Source organism: Paroedura picta, chromosome 10, assembly GCF_049243985.1.
Source record: "Paroedura picta isolate Pp20150507F chromosome 10, Ppicta_v3.0, whole genome shotgun sequence".
In the NCBI taxonomy this organism is placed as follows: Eukaryota; Metazoa; Chordata; class Lepidosauria; order Squamata; family Gekkonidae; genus Paroedura; species Paroedura picta.
In genome coordinates this window covers 68,810,103-68,825,636 of record NC_135378.1, presented here as the reverse complement: position 1 = coordinate 68,825,636, position 15,534 = coordinate 68,810,103, and the positions used below count along the sequence as shown (strand labels likewise).

At 42.0% G+C, this 15,534-nt stretch overlaps 1 protein-coding gene across 1 annotated transcript; it reads right to left on the bottom strand.

Annotated features, from left to right (window-relative positions):
- Positions 1–481: 481 nt before the first annotated feature.
- On the bottom strand, positions 482–9,728 carry GIMD1 (GIMAP family P-loop NTPase domain containing 1). The gene is made up of 3 exons (XM_077300673.1): positions 9,646–9,728; positions 7,020–7,423; positions 482–2,169 (listed from the first exon to the last, which is right to left on the bottom strand). Exons 2-3 carry the CDS (start codon positions 7,410–7,412, stop codon positions 1,909–1,911), a joined length of 654 nt encoding a protein of 217 aa, XP_077156788.1. The 5' UTR covers positions 7,413–7,423; positions 9,646–9,728; the 3' UTR covers positions 482–1,908.
- Between the last annotated feature and the right edge of the window lie 5,806 nt (positions 9,729–15,534).

Genomic DNA, 15,534 nt, shown 5'->3' with positions numbered 1-15,534 from the left:
GTTTCCAGATGTTGATCTTTTGGCAATGAAAGAAAAAAACGGGAAGGTTCTGTTCCTTCCCCTACCAAATTGATCATATTTAATCAGCATCAATCAGGTGCCTCATCACAATTTATATTGCCTAAACCTGACAATTTGGAGGCTTCAATAAGAATCCTGTTTTTAAACCTTCCTTCTTACACAGATGCTGGTTACAAGCCTGCTTTCTTAGAAGTAAGAATAAATTCGATGGTTTCTAGGTATTTTGTGGTGTCTCACTAGAATCCTTTACTGCCTACTATTTATGCAGTATTTTTATGGTATTCTATTAGGAAATTATAACCAGCTTATCTGTTGAGCATCCTTTCCCATAACAGCAAAATGTATGGTTTTAATCCAGGTGTTCCACCAACCTTCATAGTAATGGAAAATATCCCATTATAGTATGCTAAAATCTTTGTCCTAGAATCAGAGCTTGGACTAGGAAGGGCACCAGAAATGAAACAGTCGGCTACACTGCAGAGATAAGAATCTCACAAAGTTTATTTAATTAAATTTGTGTGCTGATTCTTCAGACCTGCTTGAGGCAACTCACCACTACAAACAATTATAACAGTAAAGTCAGTAAAAATATAAAACAAAACGGCCACATCAAAGAAATAAATAAACAGTCCAATGAAAGCAATACAAGCCAATTAATAAAAGAGCTTGGGTATAAAAGCACATAAACCAAAAACTTGTGTGAAGGTTTACAGCTCAGGCTAAAAAGAAACCTCAAAATCCTGGGTAAAAGTTTAGCCTGGCATCTAAAAGAAGTGAGTCACAAAGAGTGCAGCACTCTAAAGGTGAGACAGCACCACCACTGTGAACGTATATTAATGGCACTTAAGCCCAAACCTTCAGAGCAGCTGGACAAGAGGGTGCACGAATATGTTGAATACCATTGGAGAAAGGACCACCCCCTGAGGGTTACCACACTGGAGCATCCAGCCCTCCCTGACTACAACCGTCTGTCTTGGGCCCTGGAGAAAGGAGGCTAGCCACTTTAGTGCTGTCCCCCATATTTCAGCATTTATGAGGCAGTGAGCTAACAGCTCATGATCTACAACATCGAATGCTGCTGTGAGATCTAACATCACAAGCGGTACGGATCCACCTTGGTTCAACTAACTCAAGGCCATCCATGTGGGCAGTCAGCGCTGCCTCCAACCCATGGCCAGACCGGAAGCTGGGCTGAAAGGGGTCTAGGTTTGAAACTTCGAGGTATGTATTAATTATTTTCTTAGATTTTTATACCGTCCTCCCATACAGCCCAGGGTGGTTTACAAGGGAATGTTGTGGGATACATAGAACATTATACATTAACAGTAACAACAATATATCAACAATTCCAGCAGTAAATATAAGTTTAACAGGTTACCATGATTACCTCATTGAACAATTTCAACAGAACAACTTTAACAAAGCCCCTAAGGAGGTCAGAAATGTTCAGATTATGGAGGGTATGATTTGAAGGAGGACCTCCAGATGTTTCTAGGTCAGTTGAATGCCTGGTGGAGGAGAAGCTAAAAGTAGGGCTGCAGTAGCTCATTTGTGTTCCCAAAACACAAGATGTGAGAAAGGGCCGTAGCTGAGCAGAGTCCTGTGGGTCTAGTGATCCTTACCACCATCTCATAGGCTGTCATAAGCATCCTGAGAGATGATCTCATTACCTCTTCATAAGTCTTTCTCCAAACTCGCTCTAGTTGTCTAAGCTCCCGCTTTTTCTTAGATGTGTTCTGCATACAAAGTACATCTCTGTCCAAATGGTTTAATATCTAAAATACTACCCACTGTAGCTGTGGAAGGAAGAGAGGAAAGTCAAAAATAAAGAATTGGAAAAAGGTAAGTGGTTTATTGCTTAACTGCAACATTCAAACCCAAATCCCTTTATTTGAATACAATTGTTTGGTAATTGTTTTGTCTTAGAAACTCCAAAATTTTTCTCAAAGCTCTTAGATTTTCCTCTTTCAGTATGGTTGCTTGGTTATCTATAAAAATGTATTTTTGCTGCACTGACTGCATGAGTTTTTGTAGTGTATCTGAGGCATTGTGCAAATATTCTTCTGTGTTGAATTTAGCCTTTTCAACCCGATCTGCATGAGTCAATAAGATAGCAGTATAATCCTTCCATTTAGGGCCCAGCAGTTCCTACGGGGAAAAATACACACAAATCATTAATAACTGTTGTCATATATCTAACATTTTCCCCAACAATGAGCATCTTCCAGTTTTCAGCTGTGCTTGTAACAGAAATGTATAAGCCATAAAAACAATCCTGCCTGGATATTAATCTGCAGTGGTATGTTGATGCAGGCAACTGTTTAAAATAAGGCAATAGAAAGGAACCATATATAACAGAATAGGCTCCTAAGAAATAAAAAGATGAAGCCATACCAAAACAGCAACTTGGACCTGGAAGTCACAGGGAATTTCTGCATGGAGAGGTAAAATGTGAGTGGCTTCCTACTGGCAAATGTGGGATGGTAAATCTCGCATTTGCAGCCCTTCCCACAGGGAGACCCCTCCTGAGTTTTCCGTCTGCTCTGTCATGGCGCTTTGCCTCCTGACGAGGCTGGAAGGGAAAACAAGGCAAACTTCTCCCTCCTCTTCCTGACTTGTCAATTACAGCAAGCCACCAATCACAGCACAGCAGTTCTCTTATGGACTGAAATTTTCTCCTCCCCAGCCCCCCATTTTTTTAAAAGGCACTTGTGCATTGCTATGTCGTAATGCCACAACATGTATGCATCTTTAATAAAATCAACATGGCCCCATTACTATGGAGAAATGGGGATTCATATTTTTTGCACTTTATTTCTGTCTGGGTAGATTTCTGAAAAGCTGCACATTGTCCCTGAAGCCCAAGACGACATTTTAAGCTAATGGTAGGCATAAAAACAAGCTGCTCAGACCCCCTGTAGGATCGGGAGATCACTCCCCCCCCCCCCAAAAAAAGCTCATTTTCCACTTCCAGAAGACGCAAATGGGACTGTTTTTGTCTGACCCAGTTGTGAGAAGGCTGGACAGGCAACTGAAGCCCAAAAAGACATTTTGTGCTAATGGGAGGCTTTAAAACAAAGTGCAACACATGGCTGAATGATCAGGAGAAAGCTGCTTGATCACCCACCCAACCCCTTCCCTGCTCATTTCCCACCTCCAGAAAACTGAAATGGGGCTGTGTTTTGCCTGCCTGATCCCAAGAGGACTGTGGACACTTTAAAGATTATATGTCACCTTGGATAATGTAGGTTTGTGGTCCTGCTGCAACATGGACCACGCCATTTTAAAAAAGAAAAAATTACTCAAAGTAGGAAATGGAGAGGGGAGGGCAGGACAAAGCTGGCCGGACTATCTCACATTTCCCCCTCCATATGGTCTTAGCCCTGGTTGCTCACTGGTGCCTCACCAGTGGTTTGCATGATTCAGGGTGGTAAATCCAGTCTTCTGGATTTACCGCATCATGCTTTAAAAATGGCCAAATTGTGACCTGGTTACTGGGCAGCCTTGGGATATAGGCAATGTCATGTGGAGGGGCCTTAATATTCCGCCAACATTGGTAGGCTGCCCAGCTACATTTTGCACGTGTGGAAATGCCCACAGTGTACTCTTTGACTGTCCTACTCTTCCTAAATGTAGAAATTGTCTGTGGAAGTGGCTGAGGAAGAGGGAAAGCCTCAGCTAATGGCTGTTCAAGATGTGGGTGCTGATACAATAACTCCTTTTCCCACTTGAAGCTGTTTTGCATTTTGAGGATGAGTGGGATAGGAAGGGAAGCCTGAAACTCTCACATTACCACAATAAATATAACTAATGTAAACAACTTACAGATACCTTTTCTGTTTTCATATGCTGTGCATAAAATGGGAAAATAAGCAATTCATCAAGAACTTGTCCTTGAGGGATAGTCATGGTGAGATATGAAGCTTCTGGATGATGCACTTACTTTCCTGGGACAATATTGGCTCTCTTAAACCATTTGTTTTGTGTTTAATGAAATCATAGCATCTGAGCTAACATAGAAATGAATAGTTAGACAACTGTTGCATCAATTTGGAGCCATGATTATAATTCTTGAAAAGAACTAGCAGACATTGTCTGCCTCCCTACTTTATTTTCCCAGTTTCTTTTTTCCATAATGTTCCTCTCAGTGCGGAGGGTAAACTTGAGTCATCCCAATATAAAGCTGTTATTTTGTCTGATAATGTCGGTTCAGAGAACATAGAGCAAGAAGATGGACAGGCAATAAACGTTTGTTCCAGGTTTATGTCTTCATTTATACTCCTCCTTTCTCCCCAGTGGCGGTCCAAAGTGGCTTATGTAATTTTCCTGCCCTCCACTTTATCCTCACTGGCAGTCTTCAAGCAAAGGCTGGATACACACTTTTCTTGGATGCTTTAGGATGCTTAGGGCTGATCCTGCGTTGAGCAGGGGGTTGGACTAGATGGCCTGTATGGCCCCTTCCAACTCTTTGATTCTATGATTCTATTCTATGATTCTCACAACAACCCTGGGATACCTGAGTGTGTGTGACTGGCCCAAGATCATCTTGCATGTTTTCATTGCACAGTGGGGAACTGAACTCTAGCCACCACATATTGTCTCTGATATTTGTGATGTATGTATCACCTATCAGTAATAGTATTGTGCTATTATATCCTCTGTTTTTTTCTAGGGGTGTGCACAAAAATATATATATTGTTCTGTTTGGGTATATTGGAGACTCCCTAAAATTTGAGTATTCCTGAAAAACCCCAGACTGGACAACAGTATAGTATTTGGATCTAATATTTTTCAGAAATCCTGAACTTTTACAGGTCTAATAGACCTGAGAAGGAATGGAAAAAAAGAATTTAAAAGACATTTGTATCCTTGCTGTATGCCAATAAAGGCATTATTATTTCAAAGAATTAAAAGACAGGATCATCTGAGATGTGGGAGCTGAGGGTTTTCTGCTACTGCAGCAGCTGATTCTGGGCTGCCTCCTGTTCAAACTAAGCTTCAAAGGGAGTCAGCCCCAGCCTGGGAGGAACAGAGCTGTTAGCTCCTGCTGCCAGGGCCAATCCAGGGCTGGTCCTCCTTATAGATCAGTTTAAACTGAGATGCAAAAGGAGCCAGCCTAGGCACCACTGAGCTGGCAGCTCCTGCTGCCTGAGCCATACCCGGGTCGCCCCTCCATTTAAAACCCTCAATTTCACTTCCCTCTATTTGAAAATGGCTTGCAGCCATTCCTGACTTCGAGCTCCCACTGCCTAAGCACCCACCCACTGTAAGGCTGGGCTGGCTGCTAGCCATTTAAAGCTGTCTCTTTCACTTCCCTCCATTTGGAAGAGGGGAGCAAAACAAAGGTTTTAAATGGCTGCCAGCCATTTAAAGCATGCAGCGGATGGGCGGACCCATCAAGCTGCAAGATTTAAATGGCTTCCCTCCTTCCAAATGGAAGTGAAAGGGCCCCATGAAATGGCTTAAAGCCATTAAAGCCTTACAGCCTAGTCACTATAACATTTGGTTAAATGCTAGCTCACTCCAAGTTTAACACATTAATTATTTGGCTACTTTTGATTTTTTGTACCATATTTTGTACCATATTTTAAATTACGATTAAACACAATACCAATATTTTATTTATTTAAACAATATATATGCTGTCTCCCTGCAGAACTTGATCAGTACTGAAATTTTGATGTATAATTACCACTATCCTTTTGGGTAGCTACTCGTTACATTGATAAAATAAACACTATCATTAATAAATCCTTTTCCATGTATGATACTAAAAACTTATCATTCAGTGTTTAACCCTAAATTAAGCAAATGATAGGATTTTGATAATTAGCACTATACCATGGGCCAGTTACTGGTGGACCACTTAGCACTTGTTACTTGCTGGAATTCTACCTCCACTCTGTCATGGAAGCTTATTGGGTGAGTTCTGGCTAGTCACATAGTCTTAGCCTAATCTACCTCACAAGGTTGTTGTGAGGATAGAATGGAGACAAAGGGAGTGATGCCACAAACTTCTTTGGGTCTCCTCTCCCTTTAAGGAAAAAGTTGGAGTGTAACTTTCTAATAATAAGAATATAATAAATAATATCTTTAAACCGCCCGTGGCGCCACGGGCGCCATCTTTAAACCACCCGTGGCGCCACGGGTGCCACAGACTATATAAATGGCTAAGGGGTGTAGAGGTGGGATTAGTCCGTGATGAGGAAGGGTCCGGATTGGACCCTTCCTCACGACAGACAATCGGAGGGACCAATCGGCAGGCGCGAAGCGCCTGCCGATTGGTCCCTCCGATTCCCAGCTCCAGGAACTGCGAGCCGCGCACAGCGCGGCTCGCAGTTCCTCCCGGCCTGATGTGGCAAGAGGCGCAAAGCGCCTCTCGCCGCGTCAGGCCGCCGACCCAGGGAGCCCCCGGCAGTCGCGCGAAGCGCGGCTGCCGGGGGTTCCCTGCCTGGCGGGCTGACGCCAACAGAAGAAGCTTGCCGCCCGCGACCAGCCCGCCGCCGCCGACCAGCCCGCCGGACCAGCCTGCCGCCGACCACCCCGCACACCACTGCGGTAAGGCCTTAGCGCCCGCTGCATTCCTCTGCAGCGGGCTTGATTACTAGTAATAATATAAAATAAAAGCATGCTGGCCTAGGATATCTGTAGACTGATCCAGCAAAGTACTTCTCATGTTCTTGAGCAATATGACAGTCCTAAATAAATGTTACCATGTTGTAGATGAACAAACAAAAAGTTGCCAGACCTTGGAACATTTGGTTAAATGCTAGCTCACTCCAAGTTTAACACATTAATAATTTGGCTACTTTTGATTTTTTTTGTACCATATTTTAACATGCAAACTCTCACTGTCATTTGCTTGAAGTGGTGCTTGAGTGTAGATAATTTAGGAGTGCATATACAATATATAAAATGCAACTTTTTCAGTTAACGAATACCATTTATATTCCACTTCAGAAAGCAACAGGCTTGTCGATATGTTGGATAGGATTTACCTGGACAAACTGAGTTGTATGGTCATCTTCCTCTTTGCAAAATGGGACATCAGCTCTCAGAACCAAAAGTGCCAAGTGCAGGCCCTTCTCTCCGAAATGGTGAGCTAAAGCAGTTTTCACCTCTTGAGACACCTGCTCTTTGCTCAAGCAACTGTGAGGATATCCAGGGGTGTCCAGTACCTGCAGCTGCACAGTTAATTGACTACCACTCCGGCGTGCAAGACCTGAAATGTTACAGCTGCGGCCGAGACTGCAAGATGTGGTCACTGAACGGAGAGACAGGCAACTGGCAAAGTCAATGCTGCCTAGAAGAGTATTTCCTGAGGCACTTTTCCCACTCTGTGTTCTTCCAAGCAAGAGAAGGTTGATGGTCATCTTGCTATCATTGGACATGGTGCTTTCTCCTACAGTACATGAAAAACAAATGTTAATGTTTAGATAAGTTAATGTCATGCCATACTGTCATAAGTGTAGTGAAGGCATCCTGCCTTCAAAAGGCATTCTGCACTTTCAGAAGCTTAGAGGTGTTGAATAAAAAGATAAAGGACTGTGAAAGCTTAATTCTTCAGGGACCTAGAGAGCTTTGAATGATTTATTTATTTATTGTATTTATTGACCGCTGCTCTCAGTCCAGCGATTTACAATAGTAGGCATAAAATACAATACCCCCCACACTACCCATCACTCCCACAGACCAATAGTCCCACCTCCCCAGCAGACTCAATGACTCCTTCGACCCAGTGCCTCAGGGAGGTTGTTTGGAGGAGGGACCTATCAGATCTTCCTTGCCCTGGCCTCAACCAAACGCCTGGTAGAAGAGCTCCATCTTGTAGGCCCTGCAGAGCTATGATAGTGTTTCAAGGAAAGAGGTTTGGATACTGAAAGCAGTATACTAACCTTTTGTAGAACAAGAGTCAGAAAATATTCAAAGTAAATATACTGGAGTGTTTGGGGAGAGCCTTCAACATAAAGATTTAAGTAACTGAATAGCTTACAAAACTCTTATTAGCCTGAAACATAAGAATTAAACTCTGTGCATGTGTAGATTTTACCTCAGAAATTTTCAACCCTTGATATCGCTTGATCTTTCCCTCTCATGTTAAATAAAATATTTTGTTATTTTTGAATTTCAAAACACCCTGAGTATCATATAACTTATTAAAGGAGTCTCCCAATCCTCCCCTCAGGTTCCTGGGCTGAACCAACCATCGAAATGTTGTACTATGGCAGGTTGGGACAGCCAGATTTCCTCAATAAAGAAGAAAACACATTACTAGGGTGGCTCAGTCAGTAAAGGGAGAGAAAAATGGAGGGCAAATCTTGTATCTGTGGGATGGAAGTGGATGGGACCATCATAAATAGAATATTTAGGCAAAACTAGGGCTTAACTGCTGGGGGTAAACGGCAATGACTGGGGAAGGCACTGGCAAACCACCCCATATTGCGTCTGCCATGCAAACGCTAGAGGGCATCACCCCAAGGGTCAGACATGACCCGGTGCTTGCACAGGGCTTAACTACCTGTGGAAGTAGTACTCACTTTGAGGAATGCAGTTGTTACATGTTTCCATTGTAATAACTTGCTCCATCTTTCAGTCTGCCCAATTCTGAATTAGTATGTGTAATATTTTGCTGTAAAAGAAGAGTGCTAGCAAAAAGACTGTAGGCTATGATCGATCTTAGTTACCCTGAATAAATTTGCTTTACTGTGTATGAGATGTAAAACTCCCAGGCATACCCAGATGTATGAGGCAATGGTGTAGAAAGAAAAGCAATATAAATCAAAAAGCTTTAGATGATTACTGGAGGCTAGGGATCCTCAGATATGGGATGTCAGAGACGCAAGAAACAATTGCAAATGTTGAAACCAAAATTAGGGCTGGAAAGTTTTTTGAAGATGAAAAATGGAGCAGGTAAAAGGTTACTGGTAATAAAACGAAGGAAACATTTGCTGTGATAGACTAAGAACTTACTATGTCATCTCTAGGATGTCATGCTTAGAATTATTCCACTCAGCTAGCAAGTAGGGCTTTAAGTCAGATAGCACTGGCTGTGAAAAATATTTCACTATTAATCGCTATCATGATGGAGGTTAAAAATAGTTGGCTGAGTAGTTTGGGACCTAACAAAATACACAACATTGTAATGTAATTATCTCAGCTTCTGCTGGCGCACCAGAGCCTGAATGCTAAGCAATTCCTGTAGCTGCAAAAAGGAAAACAGTGATGAGAGATAGTTATATTTCTTGTTAAAAATTATTTTCATTAAAGCTTTTCATTAATAAAAAGACAGCAGAGTGAAACAAAGTCTTAAAAAAGGAAAAGAAAAAAAAGAACAAAATAAAAGCCAAAATAGTAGCATTGGAAGTACAGTTTTCGGCAAGAGCATTATACCATAATTATTTTCCATTTTCTCCTCTGTCTTCTAGGAATACAATTCTTTAATACTTATATTTCAAAGATATCAAATGATCTAATGGGAAAGTTCAGTCATAAGTATAATTAGACTCTGATTCAACATGGCTACATATATATAAAATGAGCATGTATATACAATATATAACCAATTAGGAACACCATAAGTTAGCATAAAACGGTGCTATGGAGCTCAAGAGCTTGTTCACTTACTGTGTTGTATTCTCAGTGCCTTTGTGCATTCATTTATTTTCAAAGCTTGTCAGTGCCAGGCTCTCATTTGAACTTTGAAGTGGATACGGCTAACGTACCACAATGAGACTGATACATATTCTTTGCTCAAGTTAATCAGTTACAGAGTTAACCTCATTTATCGTTGATGATCATACTCCAATAATCTGCCAGATATCCCAACTTCCTTTTGGTTGCCCTAATGAGCTTGGGGTTTGGAATTTACCTTTGTATTTCATTTTAAAGATGAGAAAGGAAATATTTCTAAATTAGGGGTGTCTGCATTCAACTTGGGCCTGAAACTTCCTTCTGAATTATAACTGGTCTCCAGACTACAGAGATCAGTTCCCCTGGGCAAAATAGCTGCTTTGGAAGGTGCCCTTTACAGTTTTATGTCCTGCTGAGGTTCCTCATGGCTCCAAACCCTGCTCTTCTCAGACTCCATCCCTAAATATCTAATATTTTCCCATCTTGTTGAAAACACTATTCTAAACGCTTCCTTGTTTGAAAACGATTGTCTTGAGCATGGATAGAAGTGTTTATGGGGCTTTTCTCTTTCCTTTTCCCCTTCTGCTGTGAGGCCTTTAATGTCTTAGTCTCTAAGTACCAGGAAGATGCAGTATCAAAATCTCATCTTTGGGCTGTGTAAAATAAGTCAGTAGTCTATATTAAGGGATTCTGATCCACAGCCCAAGCATTTTGTTAGAGAACCCAGGATCGGCGTGATGGTAGAAATCACAAAAGCCAGACGACGTTACCTTCAGGGTACCTGTATCACTGAGGACAATCTCTATTTTTTTTCCTCTTGCATAAATGGTACCTGCATCTAATTCCTTTAGATAAAACAAAAAGTAAAGTGTATGCCTTCTTCCCACTAACAGCAAGTGTGACCAGAAGGCTATGCAGTATTTTCTCCCACCCCCCCTGCCCCCAACACTCATGGCAATGTTGAGTATTAATACAGGTGACTATTAATGCCTGAAGTTTTGGTTTTATTTCTGAGAGCCTTCTGCAAAGCTAGGATGTTGTTCTGTGTGGTTATCCCAGCAGGTGCCTGGTGTTAGTGTCTATCTTGGTTAGAAAGAGCATAGAAGGGACCATAGAACTATCTATCTATCTATCTATCTATCTATCTATCTATCTATCTATCTATCTATCTACACATATACATATACATATACATATACATACACACACACATATATGATTTGAATGATCAGTGAAGCTTTGGATACATTTGGTTATCTTTTGTGGGTAGACAATTGAGCTGCTCACATTATTGGCTGGCTATGCCTGGAGATATTAAGTCAAAGCAGGCATTGTGGGATTTCACATTAAACTTTACTTCTCCCGCTCAGAACAATGGCAGTTCTCCACAATGAGGGTCGTAACGTGAAAGATGCTGGGAGACATCTGGAAGATCTTATGACCGCATGAGTAGAGAGATTTAAGAAACGTTTCTTCCTGTGGGGATGTGACAGGCAAAACATGAAATTGATTTATGTGACAACACTCAAGACTCCTTCAGCTACAGGGAAAGAGTCCTCCCCAAGGTGGCAGCATATGCTTGTTTCTCAGGTGCTGATGCAACTAGCCGGGAATTTCTTTTGTCTACATATCACCCATTCCTATTAAATTCTGAAGTATTAAGCTTCATGACACAAAGCGGATGTAAGCCGCTTTGGGTCCCCGTTGGGTTGAAAGGCGGGATATAAATAAAGTAAATAAAAAAATAATCTGCTTTCACTCATAGACTACAGCTTTAGCATTTAGGCTATCATATTTTTAAAAAAAACAGTCAAAAAACAGAATAAACTCTTTGACCTAACAATCTTTTTGTGTATAGAACAATGGAGGAGTATGTTGTAAACCATTGTGGGTCCCAAGAGGGGAGAAAGGCAGGGTATACATGAAGTAAGTAAATAAATAGCCAAATGCAACATTTGGCTACTATAGTGCTTCACATGATCAGGAAAGCAGCACTGGAAGAAAACATCCATGTGCACCATAGAACCAGCTTGGTTTAGTGGTTAGGAGTGTGGACCCCTCTAATCTGGCGAGCCGGGTTTGATTCCGCGCTCCCCCACATGCAACCAACTGGATGACCTTAGGCTCACCACAGCACTGATAAAGCTGTTCTGACCGAGCAGTAATATTGGGGCTCTCTCAGCCTCGCCTACATCACAGGGTGTCTGTTGAGGGGAGAGGAAAGGGAAGGCAACTATAAGCCACTTTGAGACTCCTTTGGGTAGAGAAACGTGGCATATAAGAACCAACTCTTCTTCTTCAGTAATATCAGGGCTCTCTCAGCCTCACCTACATCACAGGGTGTCTGTTGAGGGGAGAGGAAAGGGAAGGCAACTGTAAGCCGCTTTGACCGTTTATGCACTGGAGGTTTCATGCCGTGCTGCAGGCTGGAGTTTTAGTCATGGTAGGTTGCCCCACCTCTTCCTGCACTCACATGGGGGAGCATTTGGCCAGGTGTACCTCATCCGTCCCTGATTTGTCCCTGGGGCAGTGAAGTTCCCAGTGCATAAACGGTCTTAGAGACTTTTGGGTAGAGAAAAGTGGAATATAAGAACCAACTCTTCTTCTTCTTCTACCTTTCTTGATCAGCTCCACAGTTAATGGAGAGGAAACAACATGTTGTTTGCTTAGGTCACTAGTATACACTGGGGGTTGGCTTGAGGTTTCCCAAAATCCCAACTGGTAACAGTTAGGACCTTCAAAGATTGAATGTCTGTTCTGTTGTTAAAATTATATTACTTTTATGATGCACATTAAAAAAAACCTTTAGGAATTAAAAACATATATCCAGCCCATAGGCTATTGCAAACCAGTATGCTGTGCACTATGTGAACCAATAGAATGATGCATTTCGGCCCTTATAAGGCCTCCTTCAAAGGTCTGGTATTAACACACCTCAGTTCTTAACAACTGAATAAAGAAGTGACCAAGTAACATCTTGTTTGGTCTCTTCTTTCCATAAACTTAACAGGGCCTGGACAAAATATTAGCCCTTACAGATGAATGGTCCAAATATCCATATCTCCTTCTTTTGAACAATATAGGTTGGACTTGGATCTCTGTTTGTTAAATGTCTGTTCATGCCTCTCACTTCTTCATCTTAATTCTAGCAAGGAGCTTGAAGTTTCCAATGAATAATCACCCTGGCAATGCACAAACACACTTGCCCTTCTCAGGAATCCCCAAACCCCCATTAAAGGTTTTGGGGAAAATATCAATGCCAAAAAAGTGAAAAGCAAGCAAAAAGAAAAAAGTCCTCTTGTATGATAAGAAGTCTCCCTATGATTACTGGGATCCAAACCTATGTTAATATCCACTATGGATTCTTGTAGTTCCCTTTTCCGGGGATCACTGGAGACTTAGGACATCAGATTTGACCAAGACTCTTCAAAAAACATTTTCACATTTTAAAATCTTCTAATGACCTAAGTACAAGGATGTTTTCCCTATGCATCTTACAGTTCCAAACCATTGCAAATGTAATGTGAAAAAATACAATATGGAAATTACTTTGCAAACCAATGTGGATTTCTTTGGCAATGCAATTGTTTTGAAGGCCTGAAATTACTATAACTGGAATGTACAAATCCTCTGCGAAACATGTAAATTGGAGTGGGTGGATTAGTGGTCCAAGTGCAAGTCTTGGAGTCCAAGACTCCTTGCAACATATGTCTAAATCCCAGTATGTTCAAGCTAGTCTTCTGTGTTTCGGTAGACTGATAAATTAAGCAGCAAGTTATTTGTTGAGATAGCTGTTTCCTTGCAGATGGAACAAGTTTTGCTCTTAGACTGAACTATGAGTACAGGCAGGCTTACAATCCAAGCCTACGATCTTAGAACTGCTTAGCTGGGAATACTCCATTGTGATATACTTGACAGAGAATTGGACAGGTTCTATCTCCCTTTCTGCCACAAAGATCAATGAGATGGCTTTTGCAGGCTCAGGGAGTTGAAGGGAGCACAGGTAAAGAATGGTACCATAAACCACCAATGGAGAAATAAAGAGGTCACGGCTTTGTTTAATGTACTGCAGGAACATTGGTGCAGAATGGGGATAGATCCTGAATTGGTGACTCACCCTGATAACCCCAATTCCCCAGCCCATGGTTCCCTTACCACTTGGTAGTGCAAGCCCTGCTGACACTCTCTGAGTTGGGCAGGTTGCTAAATTGGCACCACCCCAAGATCCCTTAAAGGAGTCCCCAGAATGTGGGATGTGGGAATGCAGGCACCATCTTCCCAGCCAAAAGCCCAATGTCCAAACTACACAAAGCTGTGACAATAAAACTAAACAGCAAACAGTAACACTACCCATAACAACTGAAACACAGGAAGGGGGAGGGGGAGGGAAAGTTGCAAAAAATCTGGGAAAGCTCCCACCAGTAGCAGTGAACTAAATAGGAGAAGGTAAAGCCCCCCCCCCCGCCAGAACTACTCACAGCTCTACCCAGCCTGATGATGCTCTACATCAGGGGTAGTCAAACTGCGGCCCTCCATGGACTACAATTCCCAGAAGCCCCTGCCAGCATTCGCTGGCAGGGGCTTCTGGGAATTGAGTCCATGGACATCTGGAGGGCCGCAGTTTGATTACCCCTGCTCTACATATTGGGGTACCTCCCCCAACCACCATGGGAATTTACTCACACACCAAGCCATGCAGATAGCAGAATACTGCATGGTTCCTTCTTTGTGCTTCCCCATCCCCCAACCCCCAGAGGCAACATTGGGGTAAGTCCGATTCGGAGCTAAGCAAGAGGTAGGAATCAACTGTAGTTTAACCTTGTGTTCTTGGAAAATCAAAATAAAGGAGGGGGGGACTTGTAGTTACAAAGATAGTAACAGAATGCTCCTTTTACTCCATACCAGCAGCACTGGAATCCATGTATGCCTGAAACCTGATTCATAGGTTGCATTAGTAAGTACAAGTGACACACTTGCCTGTCTCTAATTCCTACTTCATTGTTTCACTTTTTCACCTTTGAGTATTCTTAAAGGTAAAACAATGTGGTATCTGACATGCCAAAGTAACCCCTTGAATGAGACATGGAACCCACTAACTATTTAAGTGTTAACATATTAGGAGGTAGAGCTCACAGCCCCAACCACAGCAAATATTGACCCTAAGTAACCATGGGGGGCGGCAGTATCCATTACTATAAATAGAATAACTTTGCTTTCTGCACAGATGCGACAATCATGAAAATGAAATCCCACTGCCAAAACTACAGTGCAGCTGTAAAGCTGTTTGGCAGACAAAGGTAGACTGCTCACAAATCATTGTGGTTATTAAGCATACTTACTGAACATGTTCATTGCAAGGTTCATGCTATCCCTGCCTTGACTGTACATCTGTACTATTAACTTATCTGATCATACATTGATCATGGCATGTTGTACCACACAACGTCTTTGTTGTACAGATTAACCAAGGCCATGAAGGTGGTGTGGCTTGTAAAGTTAGGCTTTGACTTTCTCCTGAAAGTCAATAGTACTGAAATAGTAACTTTAGGATGTTTGGCTGTGTATAATAACAATTCCCCAAACTGAAAAACAAGCATGTGCAACCAACTTATGATGAACCAAGCAAAGCACTTTCCAGGTAAGTGAGAAGCAGAGGTGATTGGCCATTGCCGTCTTTCTAGAGTCTTCTTGGGTGGTTTCCCATCTAAGTACTGATGTTCCTTAGCTACCAAGATCTGATGAGATCAGGCTATGTCATGCTACCTGAAGTGCTACACAGAAATTCGTCCTAGGCCTTCCTGTTGTAGAAATGTGATACTAATGTTTACAAACAAATTAACTCACATAGTCTGTTAAATATTATGGCTATTTCACATTGATAGA

Bases quoted from the DNA above. Each gene is read 5' to 3' on its own strand.
- GIMD1 (XM_077300673.1), bottom strand. From the start codon at position 7,412: ATGTCCAATGATAGCAAGATGACCATCAACCTTCTCTTGCTTGGAAGA. The intron at 2,170-7,019 runs GTAAATCCTATC...TTTTCCCCGTAG, and splicing joins ATACAACTCAGTTTGTCCAG to GAACTGCTGGGCCCTAAATG.